The 17,767-nt window shown below is 39.0% G+C and overlaps 1 protein-coding gene across 1 annotated transcript in view; it reads right to left on the bottom strand.

Annotated features, from left to right (window-relative positions):
* Positions 1 to 7,997: 7,997 nt before the first annotated feature.
* LOC121972680 (GDSL esterase/lipase At3g26430-like) overlaps positions 7,998 to 17,767 on the bottom strand; it is a 56,606-nt gene continuing 46,836 nt past the window's right edge. The window contains exons 3-7 of the mRNA XM_042524327.1: positions 9,367 to 9,540; positions 9,072 to 9,281; positions 8,706 to 8,872; positions 8,331 to 8,601; positions 7,998 to 8,260 (exon numbers count right to left, since the gene is read on the bottom strand). Coding sequence (XP_042380261.1) covers positions 7,998 to 8,260; positions 8,331 to 8,601; positions 8,706 to 8,872; positions 9,072 to 9,281; positions 9,367 to 9,540 — 1,085 coding nt within the window. The remainder of the gene's footprint in view (positions 8,261 to 8,330; positions 8,602 to 8,705; positions 8,873 to 9,071; positions 9,282 to 9,366; positions 9,541 to 17,767) is intronic.

Here is a 17,767-nt window from a genome sequence, read left to right as displayed (position 1 = left end):
TGTCTAGAAAATGGTTACCATCATGAGTTCTCATGCCCTAAAACCCCCCAACAAAATGGAATTGTAGAAAGAAAAAATAGAACCTTACTTGAAGCTTCTAGAATAATGTTAAATGAGTATAACCTACCTAAATACTTTTGGGCAGAAGCCGTTAGTACAGCCTGCTATGTACAGAACAGAACAACAATAAATAAAACTCATAACAAAACATTCTTCGAAATGTTTTATAATAAACAACCTAATATAAAATATTTTAAAGTATTTGGGTGCCCAGTCTTTATCTTAAATACAAGAGAACACTTAGGAAAATTCACCTCTAAAATTGAAAATGGAATTTTTGTAGGATATTCCCTAAATAGTTGAGGCTACAGAATTTACAATAAGGTTATCTTAAAAATTGAAGAAACTACTAATGTAAAATTTGAAGAAACTAAACAAGACATAGAACCTACACAAATACCTAAGTTTGTTCCAGAAACCAACCAAACTCTAAGTCATGAAGAGGAGGAACAACATCAAGAGAGTCAACCCCCTAGAACAATAAGGGTCAACCCAAATCATCCATTTGATCAAATAATCGGTGACCCAGACTTAAGAGTTCAAACCAGATCATCTTTTCGAAACCTAAGTCAAATTTTATTAATTTCAAAAATTGAACCCAAAACTATGGATGAATCCTTACTAGACCCAGATTGGATTATAGCTATACAAGAAGAACTAGCCCAATTTGAGCGTAATGAGGTTTGGGACCTAGTCCCACCACCTAAGAATAAGAAAATAATAGAAACAAAATGGGTATTCAGAAACAAACTAAGTGAAACTGGGGAAATTACTAGAAATAAGGCTAGGCTGGTTGCCAAAGGATTTAGTCAAGTTGAAGGACTTGACTATGATGAAACATATGCCCCAGTAGCCAGATTAGAATCCATCAGAATGTTACTAAGTTATGCAGCCCATAAGGGATTCAAACTATACCAAATGGATGTTAAGTCTGCCTTTCTTAATGGACTAATTAAAGAAGAAGTTTATGTAGGTCAGCCTCCTGGGTTTGAAAGTCTAGAATATCCTGATTATGTTTTTAAATTAAAGAAAGCACTACATGGACTTAAACAAGCACACAGGGCATGGTATGAGAGGCTAACATCTTACTTAACATCTAAAGGATTCAAACAAGGTCAAATTGACCCAACCTTGTTTGTTAAATCATTAAATACAGACATATTTATTGCACAAATATATGTAGATGATATAATATTTGGCTCAACAAATTCAGAATTTTTAGAAGAATTTATTAATCTAATGGAAAAAGAATTTGAAATGAGCTTAGTGGGAAAATTAACCTATTTCTTAGGATTACAAATCAAACAAACAAATGAAGGAAATTATATTTATCAACATAAATACACCAAAGAATTACTTAAAAAATTCGGAATGGAAAATACAAAAGAAATAAAGACACCTATGGTAGTAAACACAATCTTAGACAGTGACCCAAATGGAAAACCAATTGATTTAAAACATTATAGAAGTGCAATAGGTAGCCTACTGTACTTAACTGCAAGCCGACCTGATATTTTATTTGCAGTTAGTTTGTGTGCTAGATACCAAACCTGTGCTAAGGAATCTCATTTGACACAAGTCAAAAGAATTTTTAGATATCTTAAAGGAACAACAAATTTAGGAATCTGGTATCCTAGGACAAATAATTTTGAACTAATAGGGTATTCTGACTCAAATTATGCTGGATGCAAATTAGACCGCAAAAGCACAAGTGGTGGATGCCAATTATTAGGTTCATCACTTGTTAGCTGGTTTAGTAGAAAGCAACATTGTGTTGCTCTATCTACAACTGAGTCAGAATACATAGCTATAGGCGAATGTGTTGCACAACTATTATGGATGATGCATACTCTAAAAGATTTCAACTTAAATATCACAAATGTAAAAGTATTAATTGACAATATAAGTTCAATTAACTTAACCAAGAATCCTGTGCATCATTCAAGAACCAAACATATTGAAATTAGGCACCACTTCATCAGGGATCATGTTACTAACGGTGATATTGAACTCAAATACATTGAGTCCAAATCAAATTTAGCTGACATTTTTACAAAACCACTCCCTGAAAGTGAATTTAGCAACTTACGGCGACAATTAGGGATGTGCCTAATAGACTAGGATTTTTTTTTAAACTACTTTTAAAATAATTTTTTTTAACTTATAAGTTAAAACTGTATGTTTTCAAAACTTTCCATTTTTAGATTTTCAAAAACAGCTTTGGCCTTAGACTAGTTTCGAATCCATAGAAAGCATGTACCCATAGGTCTAGTTTTTGAGCATCTCACCAACACCTTAGGTTTACCTTGCTTGTGTTTGACAAACATAGAAAAGGGTGAGATGCATAGGCCAATTGTCTGGACTTAAGATGCTTATTTCAGCGCATCAGCATAAGTCTGGACGTTAAATACAACTCAGATATTAATCAGATTAAGTTGATCAGTCAAGTCAACTTAATCTGACTAACCAAGTGAAAGCTACTATCTTCTGATAGTCAGTTAGTACCTAATTGGCTAGACAGCTGGTTAAATTTAAGTATCAAGTTCAGGGGGAGAGTTAACTAAAATTTGTGTGTTTGAAAAATGTTTTATGTTTACAAAAAGTTAAACTTAACTAAGTGTTTGAAAAACTTGGAAGATTAATTCCACCTAATTTCCAAACCTGATTTAAAAAGTTGACTATTAAACTTTACAAATTTAGCTTTTATCAAATTAGCCTTAAAAATTTATTTTGGCAAAATTTAATCTCACTTAATTTTTGCTTTGTTTTGAAAAAGTGAAAAGTAAAAGTAAATGTTACTTAAACCAAAATTTTTTTTTTGAAAAGTTGAAAAACCTGATTTAAAAATTTTTTCTTGAATTTTTGAACCGAACTCAGATATTTTTCAAGATCAGCTGTTTTACAGTAACTCTACACTATGTGTACCTTTTTTTTTTTTTTTGATGAATGCCAAAGGGGGAGGGTTAGGTGGTTAAGTTAGAGCAACTAAATGCAAACTTGAAAAACTAACTTAAAAACCTCAAAAATCATGCTTGATTTTTGCATATATTTATCACAAACTTAACCAGGTTGTCATTCCATCAAAAACGGGGAGATTGTTGGTGCGGTTAGCACTAACGGTCTAACTCAGGTTTTGATGAATGACAAATCAGGTTAAGTTAGGTTCGTCGTTATCTAACACTCTGATCGAGTGTGCAGGATAAGTCCAGCTAGGTCGACGGGCTGACCGGATAGCTGGCGAGAAGTCCCAGCGGGTCGACGGGCTGACCGGACGCTTGGTGAGAAGTTTAGCTAGGTCGACGGGCTGACCGGATAGCTAGCAAGAAGTCTAGCTAGGTCGATGGGCTGACCGGATAGCTAGCAAGAAGTCCAGCTAGGTCGACGGGCTGACCGGATAGCTGGCAAGAAGTCCAGACAGGTCGAAGGGCTGACCGGACGTCTGGCAGTTAAGTGAGGTAAGTCACTGGAGGGGAGTAACTGCGAGGACGCGTTCCCGGGAAGGGAACATTAGGCGTCGATCCGGCTTAGATCCATTTCGGATGTCTAAGTCGAGATCGTGACTAGATTCCGGTCTCGGAAAGACGGAATCTAAGTTATACTAACTTATGCTAATTCATACTATTATAAATGTGCTAATAATCTGTTTTGTAGGATATATATTGTCTCGGACTAACTTTGTTTTGCAGGAAAAAGGAGATTTCTGGAATAAGGTGGTCCGGGCGCCCGGAGGGGATCCGGGCGCCTGGAGGTCCGGGCGCCCAGAAGGCAAATTACATCCAGCCGAGTCGTCGCCACGTGGAGCATCACGGTTTGTGCAGCTACGTCACATTCCAGGAGCCCGGAACAGCATATAAAAGAAGCCCCAGGCAGGAGCTTCATCAATAATTTTATCTGAGAACTCTTCTACTGCTGGTCTTGCTGCTCGACGTTCAGTGCGACGCCAACAACGCTCCGACAAAGTGCTCCTTCAGTTTTTATTTAATTTCCTTGTCGGTATTGCTTTATTTTCACTAGCATTTCCTGTATTCATTCTGTAATCATATTTCGATTTGTTAGTGATTGGCCAACGAAAGTGGTCAAGGACCACGGGCCTTCGAGTAGGAGTCGTCACAGGCTCCGAACGAAGTAAAAACTATTTGTGTCTATTTTACTTTTCCGCTGCATTTATACTCTAAGTTTTCGAATTGATATTCACCCCCCCCCCCTCTATCGAATCTAACGGTCCTACACAATGGTCTCGAACCAGCTTATCGGATCCTTTATCTCCCCCGTTCGGGGTCTATCGGTCGTCACTGGTCTCGAACCAGCATATCGGATCCTTTATCTCCCTCATTCGGGGTCGAGCGGTCGTCACTGGTCTCGGACCAACATATCGGATTCCTTATCTTCCCCGTTCAAGGTCGAGCGGTCGTCACTGGTCTCGGACCAGCATATCGGATAACTTTTCTCCCCCGTTCGGGGTCGAGTAGTCGTCACTGTTCTCAGACCAGCATATCCGATTCCTTATCTCCCCCATTCGGGGGTCAAGTAGTCTTCACTAGTTTCAGACCAACATATCGGATCCCCTATCTCCCCCGTTCGAGGTCGAGCGATCTTCACTGGTCTCGGACCAGCTTACCGGATCCCTTATCTCCCTCGTTCGATGTCTAGTAGCCGCCACTAGTCTCAGACTAGCTTATTATGGTATTTATCCCCCCCGTTCGGGGTCGAGCTGTCTCTACTAGTCTCGAACTAGAGTATCTCACGGGATCTACGCCCGCTAAGCTCACAACTTTCGCTTTAGTGCGCCTTCAATTTCACGGGCTACGCTCTCGTTCAATTATCGGCCTCTATGCCCGCTCGGCTCATGACTTTTCACTTTCATGCGCCTTCGATTTTACGGGCCACGCTCTCGTTTAGTTGTCAGGCTCTATGCTAGCTCGACTCATGACTTTTGCTTTCGTTCGCCTTTGATTTCATAGGCTATGCTCCCGTTTAATTGTTAGGCTCTACGTCACTCGGCTCACGACTTTCACTTTCGTGTGCCTTCGATTTCACAGGCTACTTTCCAGTTTAGTTGTCAAGTTCTACGCTCGCTCGGCTCACAACTTTCGCTTTTGTGCGCCTTTGATTTCACAGGCTAGCTCCAATTCAGTTGTTGGGCTCTACACCTGTTTGGCTCACGACTTTCGCTTTCATGCATCTTCTATCTCACGAGCTATGCTCCCGTTCAGTTCTCAGGCTCTATACCCACTCGAACAACGACTTTCACTTTCGTTGCCCAATCTCCTGTTTAGCATTCGTATGCTCGACATCACTTGGCATTCACTGGTCGCCTTCTTGGCCTCACTCATTGCTCTGTCGGTACCTGTCTCATTCGACATTCGGGCAGCGCTAGTTTTTACCATTCTCTCATCATCGCTATCGTTGTTCGATTGGCATCGCTCTTGTCACTTGTTCAACACCGCTTCTGTTGCTCGATCAACATCGTCATAGATACGAGCTTGACATTACATGACGAACCTAGCGATCTAACTCTGTACTCAAGAGCGATTCAGCCTTTGCAACATACTATCTAGTCAGTCAAATTCACGCCTCATTTGACTAGACTTGAAGAGGACACTAGTGATGTGGATATATTTATGGGGCCCAAGGGGAATTATGGAGAAGAAGAAGGGTATTTCGATCTTTTGATAGAGGAAGGGTTTTGGTTTTTAATGGCTACTGTGCATCGCGTGTAAAGAGAGAGGAGTGGGGGTGTTTCTTCTTTTGGGTAGGAGATCGCCGCTAATGGGAGAAGAGGATTAGGGTTTTTTTTGGATTTGGTCGAGGCCGCCACTAGAGGAGGGGTTTTGGAGGCTCTCCACCATGTTGCCGTTAGCCGACAACGACATCTCCACTCCTCCTCTTTTCTCTCTCATGAGCGTCTTCCTTGCTCCACAACAATTCGATAGCTGCCCTCAACGCCGCCGCAGGCCACCCTCAACCCGCTCCAGTGCAAAGGGCGTTACCATCGCACTCTAGGGCCGTAGCTTTCGTGCCCGACTGACCACCGCCTTCGTACCACAGTTGACTGCCTCACGCATAAGGATATGAGCTCATGCACACCTCCGTCGCCGACTACACCGATGCCCTCAAGCGAGGGCTCCACCGTCGGCCGATGACGCTCCTTTCCTCCCCCGTATGAGGGTCGCCAGCGCTACAAGCCGTAGCAGTCAGATCTCGCCTCCGCCTTAGGCCTCCGGGGGTGCTACAACCATACAACCCTTTCGGTGCTTTGCGCTAACTCCGCCCCCTCCGCCCCCTTCCAGCCACCGCTTCTAGCGGTAGCCATTGGTCGACCCACGACATTCGCCAACCGCACAGCGCCATCGTCGCTGTTGGCACCCCTATTGCCAGATCCGACCATCTAGCGACGCTGCCATGTTCGCAGTGCCTGCCCAGCCCTCGATTTGTGCAGCCATACACTTCCGACGCCAATCTGATATTTGATCCATGTCGATGTACGATTTCGGCGCTGATCCGGCCCTCGGGCCACTACTGATTCGGCCTTCAGTCCACTGCTGCTGTACTCTGCCTCTATGATCTGTGTTCTGCCCTACATGCTGTGTTCCGACTATTGAGTTGTTATGTTTCGGCCTTCACACTATTATTATGATTGCGAGTTATTGGTATTATCCGGGTTGCGTGTCGCTTTCATATTTTGGTATGTGTGCCACTGTCATATTCGGCCTACGTGCCGTTGTTGTATTCCGACTATGCTGACTTTCGGATCCATGCTGTATTCGGCTCTGTGTCGTCACTTTCGGATCCAACTCCTCATCCGGCTCACATTCACCTACCCTTCCAGATCACGACAACTCGATCATCCTTATGATCAGCTCACCGATCTACCAGAGGGCACCCCTGGGCCAGGGTATATCATCATACTCATTGTTTATTCTTTTCATTGTTCTACTATTTAGTTTGTTCCTTATATATTCGTGGGATCTGCCTCGAGCATCGGGGTGCCGACAACCCGGACCTTGCTAGCAGGTAGCATTGACCATAGATCTTTTGATGATTTGGTCAACATAAAAGACAACTCATTACAATCTTCCTCCAGGACATGATGACTTAGTCAAACACTCTAGTCACATCATCACTGATAATTTTGTTTTATCATATTCTCGATAGGAAACTTAAAAATTCGTTAAGTAATATTTCGATGAAGGTAAATAAGAAGTTGAAGCATTTGGATTTTGCTTGTAATTCTTTAACATAAGTTCCAATTTATATGGAAAGTTTTATCCATCTGGAGTATCTAGATTTATCTTGGAATTATATAATTGGAGAGATACCTTTGAGCATGAGCAATTTTATCCACTTGATGCATTTAGATTTGTCTCGGAATCATATCACTGGAGAGATACCTCCGAGCATGGGCAACCGCTTCTTACATTTGGATTTGTCATCTAATGGATATTTTGGATGCATACCAGATTTTTTGGGCAACCTCTCTAGCTTGTTACTTTTGGATTTGTCATATAATGAATTTTCTGGACGCATATCGGATGCTTTGTGCAATCTCATCTATTTGGAGGAGTTATTACTATCTGATAATAATATTTTTGGTCAAATACCAGAAAACATTAGCAATCTTATACATCAATGAATAACTTGATGGGGCAAGTACCATTGAGTTTGGGTGATTATGCAACTTTGAGACTTGATTTGTCCTTGAATAATATTGGTGGAGAACTAACAAATCTCCTTGAGCATTAATGGCAATAAGTTGAGTGAGTCAATCCCTTCCGGTCGCAACTAGACCCATTAAAATACTTGGAGCTAGTAAATGGAATCAAACTTCACTTCTAATAAAAATAAATATAATTGGCAATTTATTAATAATCAAGCTTCCTAACAAGATCGACTAAAATTCGAAATCAATAAGCTAAACCTAATGCATCAACGACTCATTATGCCTTCGTTTTGCAAGCCAACCGTAGAGGAACCGGTGGATCCGAGAATTTTCCATCCACAATTTGTTGAAAAATCCATTTGTTGGCGGCGTCAGTGTAGTGAACTCCATCCCAAATGATCCTCTTCGATGGATTCTGGCATGCCTTCCCAACAATCACCTCTTTTCCATTTCTTGTCACTGTCGATCCGCATCCTATATTCATATTGTAGTTGTACTTTCCTCCATGCCCACAACATGCTACAAGTGGCAACTCAAATCCTAAAAAAAAAATCATATTTATAAGAATTTAAAAGTTAAAATTTAAGGTTTAATTGTAATTCTTATGAACCATGCTGGTGCGGATGGCTTAGGAGCTCGCGCTTGACCGAGAAAATATCCACGTAGGTGAAGACACCGAGTGGGAGATCCTTTCTCAGTCGACTCAAAGTCTGATTTAGCTTTTGGTTGAATAGCTGGGCTACGTAGTTGAAGGGGGCCCCACAGCCAAAACGGTCCACCTCTGGCGCTTTAAGGGTGAGTCGGTCTAAAACATAAGGGAGGCAGCCAAAAGGCCCAGTGTTATGAATCCAAAAGTACCTCCCTCCCTCCGAATAAATACTCTGCAAACACCCAAACAAAAATAGACAAAACAAAACACTCCCTAGCATTAACATTGATATCTCAAAAACAAACAAACTATAAAAGATTAAGAAATTAAATCCACCTGAATGGCGAGAACAAACTTATCCAAGATATCAGGAATGGCTGATTTGACTTCGTCGGTGGTCCAGTTTCTAAAATAACTCTCCGTGAGGTCGTTCTGGCCAATGTCGATCGTGTATAGGGCTTGAGAGAAGTACTCTTCCTTCGGCAGTTGATCCTTGAACAATCCTACACACAAACGATAATTTAATTTCTGTATTATGAATTCATACATTAGCTAGTAGATTTTAGATCTGCAATGCAAGAGAAGCCATCAATTTCATTAAAAAAAAAGTTAAGTACAATATATGAATTGTATTATGAAGTGAATAAGTGATTAAGTTATATTATAAAGAATAAATAAAGAGTTTTTAGTATTATTGTGTACCTTGCTGTATGAGTGCTTGGGAGCGAGACTTGAACTGGGAGAACTCCCAAGTCTGGACATCCATGGATATGGGGCTGAAGCCAGACTGACTTAGTGTGGCGTAAGGCTGCCTGATCGTTGACCCGGCCGTGGCAAAGTTTGCACCGTGAGAGAAGTTGGTGCCAATAGAGTTGAGATAAGCGCTGAGGAACGGGAGGCCCAAGCTACTTGCTGCAATAATATTATGGTTTTACAAGTGAGATGATGGAAGAGTATCAATTGCCATAATTGAGATTGAAATAATGAACGAATATACCTATGAAGTCGACAATGAGACGGCCGTCAGAGTACCGGCCGACCGGCTTGCCAAAAAAGGACTCGCCGTAGGGTGGCGGGGCCGCCCCGAAGGCGGCTGATAGCCCGCCAGTGTCAGAGTTGGAGTCACCGAAGTTAAAAATGGCTGGGAAGTGACAAGAATCAGAGGAGGCAGCTACGGTGAGAAAGGCTTGGACAAGAAGGAGCCATTGGAGGCAGCTAGAAGCCATGTAGAAGAAAGAGAAGAAAATTGAGTTAATTGGAATAGAATTCGTGTGGTATAAATAGAGGGAAAGGGAGCATACAACGTATATATAGATAAATGTATCATTGACTTTTTCATAATTTTATCTATGGAAATAGCTTATAGATTATCTTTTTGCTAATGCTTTTATCTTATGTAAATCATTATCATAAATTTCTTATCCTTAGTTAGACAATTAAAGATAAAGATAGCTTATTTTTATTAGATAAGATTATTAATAGATGGCTTCGTCTTTAATATTTTCTATTCTTAATTTTTTATTACATATCCATGAATCATTCTATTTTTTTCCTTTAATTATTTATTTACTTATTTGCATTATTCATTTATAAGGATAAGCAATCGTTTAAAAATCAAACTAAAGAAATCAAAAATAATTAAATCGAATTGTGTTAGAAAAACCAAATTGACTGAACTTTCTTATCAAAATCAAATAAACCAAACAGAATAAAATCGATTAATTCGGTTGATTAACACCATCAATTGATTAATATTAAGTATATGAATTGAGCTGGGTAGTTGTTGTCTTAGATATATTAAGCAGTAAGCTGATGATATTTCAATTTAAATTGAACCAAATAAATTTTTAAAAAAATATTTTAAAAAAGTCCAGTGGGTCAATACCTTTCAGTCTTGGGCATATCTCTACTGCAATTCTTGTATAGCTCACGGAATTTATTACAGGGCATCATGAGTGACGCTTACTTCTCAAGCTCACTGACTTAAGTGATTTGGATACATCTTATAACTCCTTGAATTTGATTTTATCATACGATTGGCTTCCTCCTTTGCATGCTGAGATGATCCATATGAGCTTTTGTCATTTGGGAACTAAATCATTCTTGGATTTAAACACAAACAACTTTGAGAGACTTATCTTTCTCTGAAGTTGGACTTTATGGAAATATTCCAAGTTAGGTGCTTGGATTTCATTTTCAATAATTCACAATTTCAACTTGACATAAGCTCAAATAATTTGAATGGTTAGTTACTGATACGATGATGAGGGGACAACTAAAGATAGCTAAGAACGGCTGACGTAGAGGTTAAGGTCAAAATAGTCAAAGGATCCAGATGACAGATCGAGTGGAGTCAGCCGAGCAAGCATATGAGGTCGGGCGGACACAGTTGTCCAGATGGCCATCTTCTGAGGAGCTTGCACTGAGGATTAGAGACAAAAGCAAAGAGCTCAGACTGCCATCCCGGGTCCTGTCCGATCAGACATCATGACCAATCAGACGAGAAGTAGCTCTTCGAAAGTCATACGGCCAAGTGAGGGAGAGCAACTCCAGTCAAGAGGACCTAACGGGGGTGCCCCAGCCAAGTGGACGTCGATCGGTCTACAGTGGGACCCATCTACGTATCTCAATACATTCTTGTAGGAGTTTGTGCCGCTGACATCAGAACATGTCTAGTAGGCAAATCGTACTTTGAAAGATTTCAGCTATCACATTAGATAATTACATATCCGCTTAAGGAAAGGTATCAGAAATACTTTTTGACTTTTCTTTTCTAGGATGCTTTGGGAAGCATGCACATACTTGGAGATGCGTGCATAGTCGCTACAATTACACTATAAAAGGAGGAGTTTCATTCACCAGCGGAGGTATGTGCAACTTTTCTATTCTACATGCTCTTAGCTACATCATTTTCACTATTCTTTGGATCGATAGCTGACTTGAGCGTCAGAGGACCAATGCCAAGAACTCCTTCCGGACCCGACATTCATGTTCTTACTTGTGCAAGACAGCGAGGAGTCTTCGCTTAGTCAACAGTAGTGTCATATCCCCAGCCAACCGTCTTCTCCGCTTCTGGATAGGATCATATTGGCACCGTCTATGGGAACTCTACCTGAATCTGGAACGTGAAGATGGAGGACGCTGGATGATTTACCACGGTAACACTAACACAAAAAGACTTGGAGATGCTAATACAAGCCCGGCCTGTGAAGATGGTGGAGTAACAGAAAATAGCAGTCGACTGCAAAGCAACCGACCCCGTAGCGTCGATGATTGGACAACAAGTTGATCCCAAAGTCTGAGCGGAAAACCTCGTCATTGGCAAGACAAACAACGGGGCGGCCGACGCCTCACGAGAAGCACCAAACACACCCATCTCCTACCATCACTCATTATTCCACATACCCTCGGAAGAGGGCGTGCTCGTCCTGGACGAGTGAAAAGACAAAGCGCCCAGACTGGATGACTCTCCTGAGTGGATCAACAGGTAGTTCTCCCAAGAAATTCTAGATGATCAACTGCCTCTTCATTACAGGCCTTTGACAATCGAAGAGTACACAGGGGCGACAGACCCGGAAGATTATCTCATCAAATTTGATAACATGGTCACTCTCCATCATTACACCAAGGGAGTAAAGTGCTGGATATTCGTCACCACACTCTCCGGATCGACGTAGAGGTGGTTTAGGCGATTGTCGATCAGGTCCATAAGCAACTTTAAGGACTTCCGAACGACATTCCTCCAACACTTTGCAAGCAAACACCGCTATCAGAAGACGAATGTTAATCTGTTCAGAGTCAAACAAAGGCCCAAGGAAGCATTGCGAGCCTATATTATGAGGTTTAATCAAGTGGCCATGGAGGTCCCTTCGGCCACTCCAGAAATCTTGGTAAGCTCCTTTACCCAAGGACTGACGGAGGGCGAGTTCTTTCGCTCGCTCACCCATAGGTCCTCTAGAAACTTCGACTATCTACTCGGGCAGGCCATTGAGTACATCAACATCGAGGAGGCCCAAGTAGTTAGGAAGAAGGAAGTGATTCTTGAGCTAGCGAATGTCTTGGAGCGTTGAGTGGCCCATGCACACCAACCACAGAAGGGGCCTTAAGCTGGACAAGCACAGCAACACCAAGAGGCCCGCACACATGCCATCCAGCATGTGGAGGCCGATCAACCCAAGCATACAGAGCCCCGACCATGAACCCCGCTCTTCTTCTCGTATCACTGTTCGGCCACCCATAATACTAGAGACTACTATCAGTTCAAACCGAAGCCAGGTAGACCAATATCTCTAAGATTTTACCGCAGATCCCCATCTCTCGATCACACCATTCCAGCCGATTGGGGGGGAATTAGGGGTGTAATCGAGCCGAGCCGAACTCTTGGATGTTTAATTTTGACTAGTTTATAATCGAGCCGAGCTCGAGCTTTATTTAACGAATATATTCATGGCTCACGAGCTTATTCGAGCTTTTATCGAGCCTAAACGAGCTTAATAAATATAAATTATAAATTTAAATATTTATTAAAAACTAAATTATATATTTTAAAAAAATTATAATATTCTTGTTAAAATTTATAATTTTATTTTAATAAATAAATTTAATATATTTGTCTATGTTTTTCATAAGTAGAGTGTAAAATCTATAAATTCAATATCAAAACTATTATTTTTTTATTTAAAAGTTGATTTATGAGCTTAACAAACATGTTCACGAGCTAACGAGCAGAATATTGTGAAGCTTGAGCTTGGTTTGTTTCTTTTAACGAGCCTCATTAAACGCGCACAAACGAGTTTTTATCGAATCGAGCTTAGAATAGCTCACGAGCGGCTTGACTTATTTACACCCCTAGGGGACATCACGAGGAAGATCGGACGGCAAGGGAATTGTAAGTACCCTGTGGTAGTTTTGATGTGATCAACCAAGTCAAGTTAGGTCCTATTGTGGTATAACCCTTGTGTCTAAGTGTGCAGGAACTTAAGAGCATAGGAAGTCAAGCGAAAAACATAGATAGCGAGAAAAACGGCACGGGAGAGAGTCGACAGGCTCAGTGCGTCCGAAGGATGAGGCGCTACGGAAGAGTACGCCGACGGACGAGAAGGAGGCGCCAGCGTTTCAAAGGGATGAGAAGCCGGAGCAGAAGGTTGCTCATGAAGGCCAGAAAATGAGTTCGAGTGAGCCCTATTCCAGATGGCCGAAATCACCCAAGCAAGCGGAGCTGGAGTGGAAGACTCGGAACCAAGCGAGCGGAGCCAGAGTAGAAGTCTTGGATCGAAAAAGTCAACTGGAGTTGACTTCTTAGTTTGTGCGCAAGGACCACCGGGGGCAGCCAGGGTTCCCCCGGTACTCGCCCTGGCCGAGCCCTAGTTTAGCCTAGTCCAGACGCCCGAAGTTGGTCCAAGCTCCCGGACCAAAAAATCTATTGACATGCCAGTTGTAGTGATTCGTTGCGACGTGAATAAAACTTTATCCACATCCAGACGCCTGGAACCCTTCCAATCGCTCCGATTAGGGCTATAGATACAACCATGATCTCAGTAGCTAAATATAACACTAGCAAACGATTCTCTTTGTGTTTAGCTTTGTAATTGAGTGCTTTAATTGTTGTAAGAGACTTCTCCAACTGAAGAAGATTTTTAGTGAGCTTTAATTTCCTTGGATTAGTAATCTGATTGCAAACCAAGTAACTCTTTATGTGTCTCTTCCTTTTAATAACTTCTTAATTATTTTATGCAAATATTTATTTTAATCAAGCTATAAGATCGAGATAGGTTTTTTTGTTTGTTTTTATTGTGCAGGTAATTCACTCTCCTTTTGTCGACCGTCAAAAGACCAACAAGTGATATCAGAGTCCAACCGCTTCAGAAGGATCAACCTGCTGATCGAAGTATAAGAAATAGTCGGAGCTAATATCTATCTACTAATATTTGAGGGGAAGTTCTTATTTTGGAAATGAAAAATAGAAGTATTTTCCGAACTGATTTTGATATAATATTTTTTATGAAATTTAATTTTGATGTCCAATAGTGAAATGGAAAAGAACTCGAGCTTTTGACTTTAAAAAAAAAGGGTAAACTATAAGAGTATTTAAATAACATTTGTAAAAATACAAAAGACAAGATATTAATAATGGAACTACAAGAGACATCGGTCAATGAATGTATAAGTAAAATAATATTGTAATATGAAATTCTTTCATCTCTCTGTATGTATAAACATATAGTTAAAATGAAAAAGAATAGAGTATCACACAGTTAAAGATACGGTATCATTCTTCACTCTTTAAGTTCTTAATAAATAATTTATGTTTTTGTTAGTCGTTTTCATTTTCAGAAAAAGGTGAAAAATTTTATAAATGAAATTTCAACTAAAGATAAGTTTGTGATAATTTATAAAATTTTATTGATTGAGCTAAACTGTATTTTATTCGTAGAGGATTATATTTTGAAAGAAATATAATTAGTTGAAAGAAAAATTACTACTGATTGGTTCTCTATTACTACTGATTGGTTGTAGGCACGTTGGAATTATGGTGCCACAAGACTTGGACTAAACAAAGCATTAATCAAAGGAGATTTTTATTGGATATAATTATTTTTATTAGATGATTTATTTGTAAGTTGTATATGAATACCATCTAAATTTTTTAAAATGATCTAATTTAAATTTATTGGATTCGGTTATTGGATGTAAACCTTGTATGTATAGAACCTTTAGTCTCGCATCTATTATCATTTATATGCTGATAATAGATGCTCAGTATATACATGGACTTATAGTTCCATATCTATTATCATTTATGAACTGATAATAGATGTCCACTATATATAATGTTGGCCCCAAGGGCTTAGGATAATAATCTTGACATAGTTTATTGTTCCTCATTGACAAGAAATTTTACGACGTCTAAAAACAAGTATATGGATATGACTTTTCAATCAGTCATTGTCCATTATATTTATGTATTTATTTTTCTTATGATATGTTTAATTGATGAAACGAAGATCAATGCTCATATATTCTTGTATTTTCTATATGTGAATTTTTATACGATTCTTAGAATCCATGCGGCTAGGTTTTACAAGAACTATCAATTGGTATCAGAGTCACGATTTTGTTTCATTGATTTCATAGTTTAAAGTTTAATTTTTTATCGATCTTTTGACTTTTATGCTAGATTAGGTTTTATTTGTATAAATAGTATTTGATCGTCGAAATCTTTTATATAAAAAATCTAAAAAAGACTTGAGTTTTCATGTAGTGATGGTTTAATTAATTGATATGTTCGACAATTGATTATTAATTAATTATCAAATCTGAAACATCGAATCAAATTCATTGGTAATTGATTAAATTTATTTTTAATCGATTATAATTTTTTCTTAATCGATTGAATGTTATTTTTAATCGCTGAATTTAATGATGGCATGATTTCATAAAATAATATTACTGTTACATAAAAAAAATATTGTTTCAACATGATGAAATGTTTCAAAAAAAAATGGTACCACTGTTTAAAAAAACCATTAGTTTTTTTTTAATGTTCACGTTGAAAGAGTATTAAAAGTTTCTTTTATCAATCGATTAATAAGTCTAATTTTATATTGTTAAGGTTGATTAATTAATTTTTGTTCGAATAAAGTTCTTAGGATTTTCTTGAGTCTATCCATACAACATGTTACTAAGTTGAACTAATGTGTCGGCCCAAAGGAATGCACCTTAGGTAGGTTTAGTGCATTTTGTGTTGGTAGACGTATATCTATGCTAAAAGTAATTGGCCCAAAGGAAGATTACTTTTATGTTAGATATATGCATAAGGTAGCTTACAACTATAGAACAAAATATTATTTTGTTCAGATCATGCACATAATATATCGGCCTAAAGGAAAACATATTATGTGGCTGATTAAGGTTGTTGTGAGTTATGGACTAAAATATAACCCATATAAAGTATCATATTATGTGTACAATGAGTTGACCCAAAGGAAGACACATTGTGTAACCAATTAAAGTTTGAATTATATTAAAGAGTATCACTAACAAATAATATGTCGGCCCAAAGGAAGGTATATTATGTTGTATTTGGTATCTCATAAAGAGCTCATTTATATACATTAAAAAATTTTATTTTATTTGCATAATTTTATATATTACTTATATGTTTTTGGCTTTAATTAAATAATGAGCTTAAATAAATTTCTCTCTTTAATTTCAGTGTAATCTGTAACTGCCAGCATTAATAATATCCCAACACTAATTAGTTCAAATTTTGTTAAATGGAAAGAATACGTGACCGTTGTCTTAGGTTGTATAGACTTAGACTATGCATTAAGGAATGATCATCCCGCACCTCTGACCAGTGTTAGCACTATGGAGCAAGGGGCTGAATTTCAGCTGTGGGAGAAATCAAATCGCATGTGTCTAAGTATCATGAAGCTTTCTATACCAGCACCGAGGGCTCAATAACAAAGGGAGGAGATTCTAGGAGTTTCTTGGACCAATTAGCAAACCGATTCACCTCAAATGAAAAGGTCGATACTACCACACTTCTTACGAAGTTGGTAACCATGTGGTATAATAGTAAATGAAACATAAGGGATTACATTATATAGCAATAAACCTGAAAACACTAAAACTCGATATGTCTGAGGATATGTTAGTGCATTTCGTCTTGATGTCTCTGCTTGCATGGTTCACTTCTTTTAAGATATCGTATAATACTCAAAAGGAAAGTGGACATTGAATGAGCTCATTGCTCAATGCGTGCAAGAGGAAGGGAGACTAAAAATTGAGACATCTGAGAATACTCACTTAGCATCTAGTTCTCAAAGTACGAGCAAGAAATGAAAGAGGATCAATAACAAAGGAAAAAGAAAACAAACTGTAGATTCTGGAGGTAATGGCCATAAGAAGGACAAGAAGCAGGATAAGGAATCTATTTGTTTTTTTTTTGAAAAAAAGGTCATATGAAAAAAGATTACCTCAAGTACACCAACTGGTGTCTAAAGAAAGATAAACTTCTCAACTTTGTTAGTTCGAAAGTCAATTTACCTATTATACCCATTGACACTTGGTGGATAGATACCGGTGCTACTACTTACATAAGTATCACTATGCAGGATTGTCTCAAGAGCCGACTTTTTCTTGATGGTGAAAGATACATCTATACAGGAAATGGAAAAAAGGCTAAAGTCGAGTCGATTGGTGTTTTTAGGTTTTGTTTAGTAACCAATGCCTTTCTGGATTTAAAAAGTATATTTATTGTACCATCTTTTCTATGGAATTTAATTTCAATTTCCTTTTTGGACAAATCAAGTTATTCTTGTTCATTTAGAAATAGAATTTTCAGTATTTTCTTTAATTCAGTATTGGTTGACAATGGTTCCTTGGTTGATAAG

The sequence above is a fragment of the Zingiber officinale genome, chromosome 4A (assembly GCF_018446385.1).
Source record: "Zingiber officinale cultivar Zhangliang chromosome 4A, Zo_v1.1, whole genome shotgun sequence".
Lineage (NCBI taxonomy): Eukaryota > Viridiplantae > Streptophyta > Magnoliopsida > Zingiberales > Zingiberaceae > Zingiber > Zingiber officinale.
Note: the sequence above shows the minus strand (reverse complement) of the source record. Positions and strands in the feature narration are given on the sequence as shown.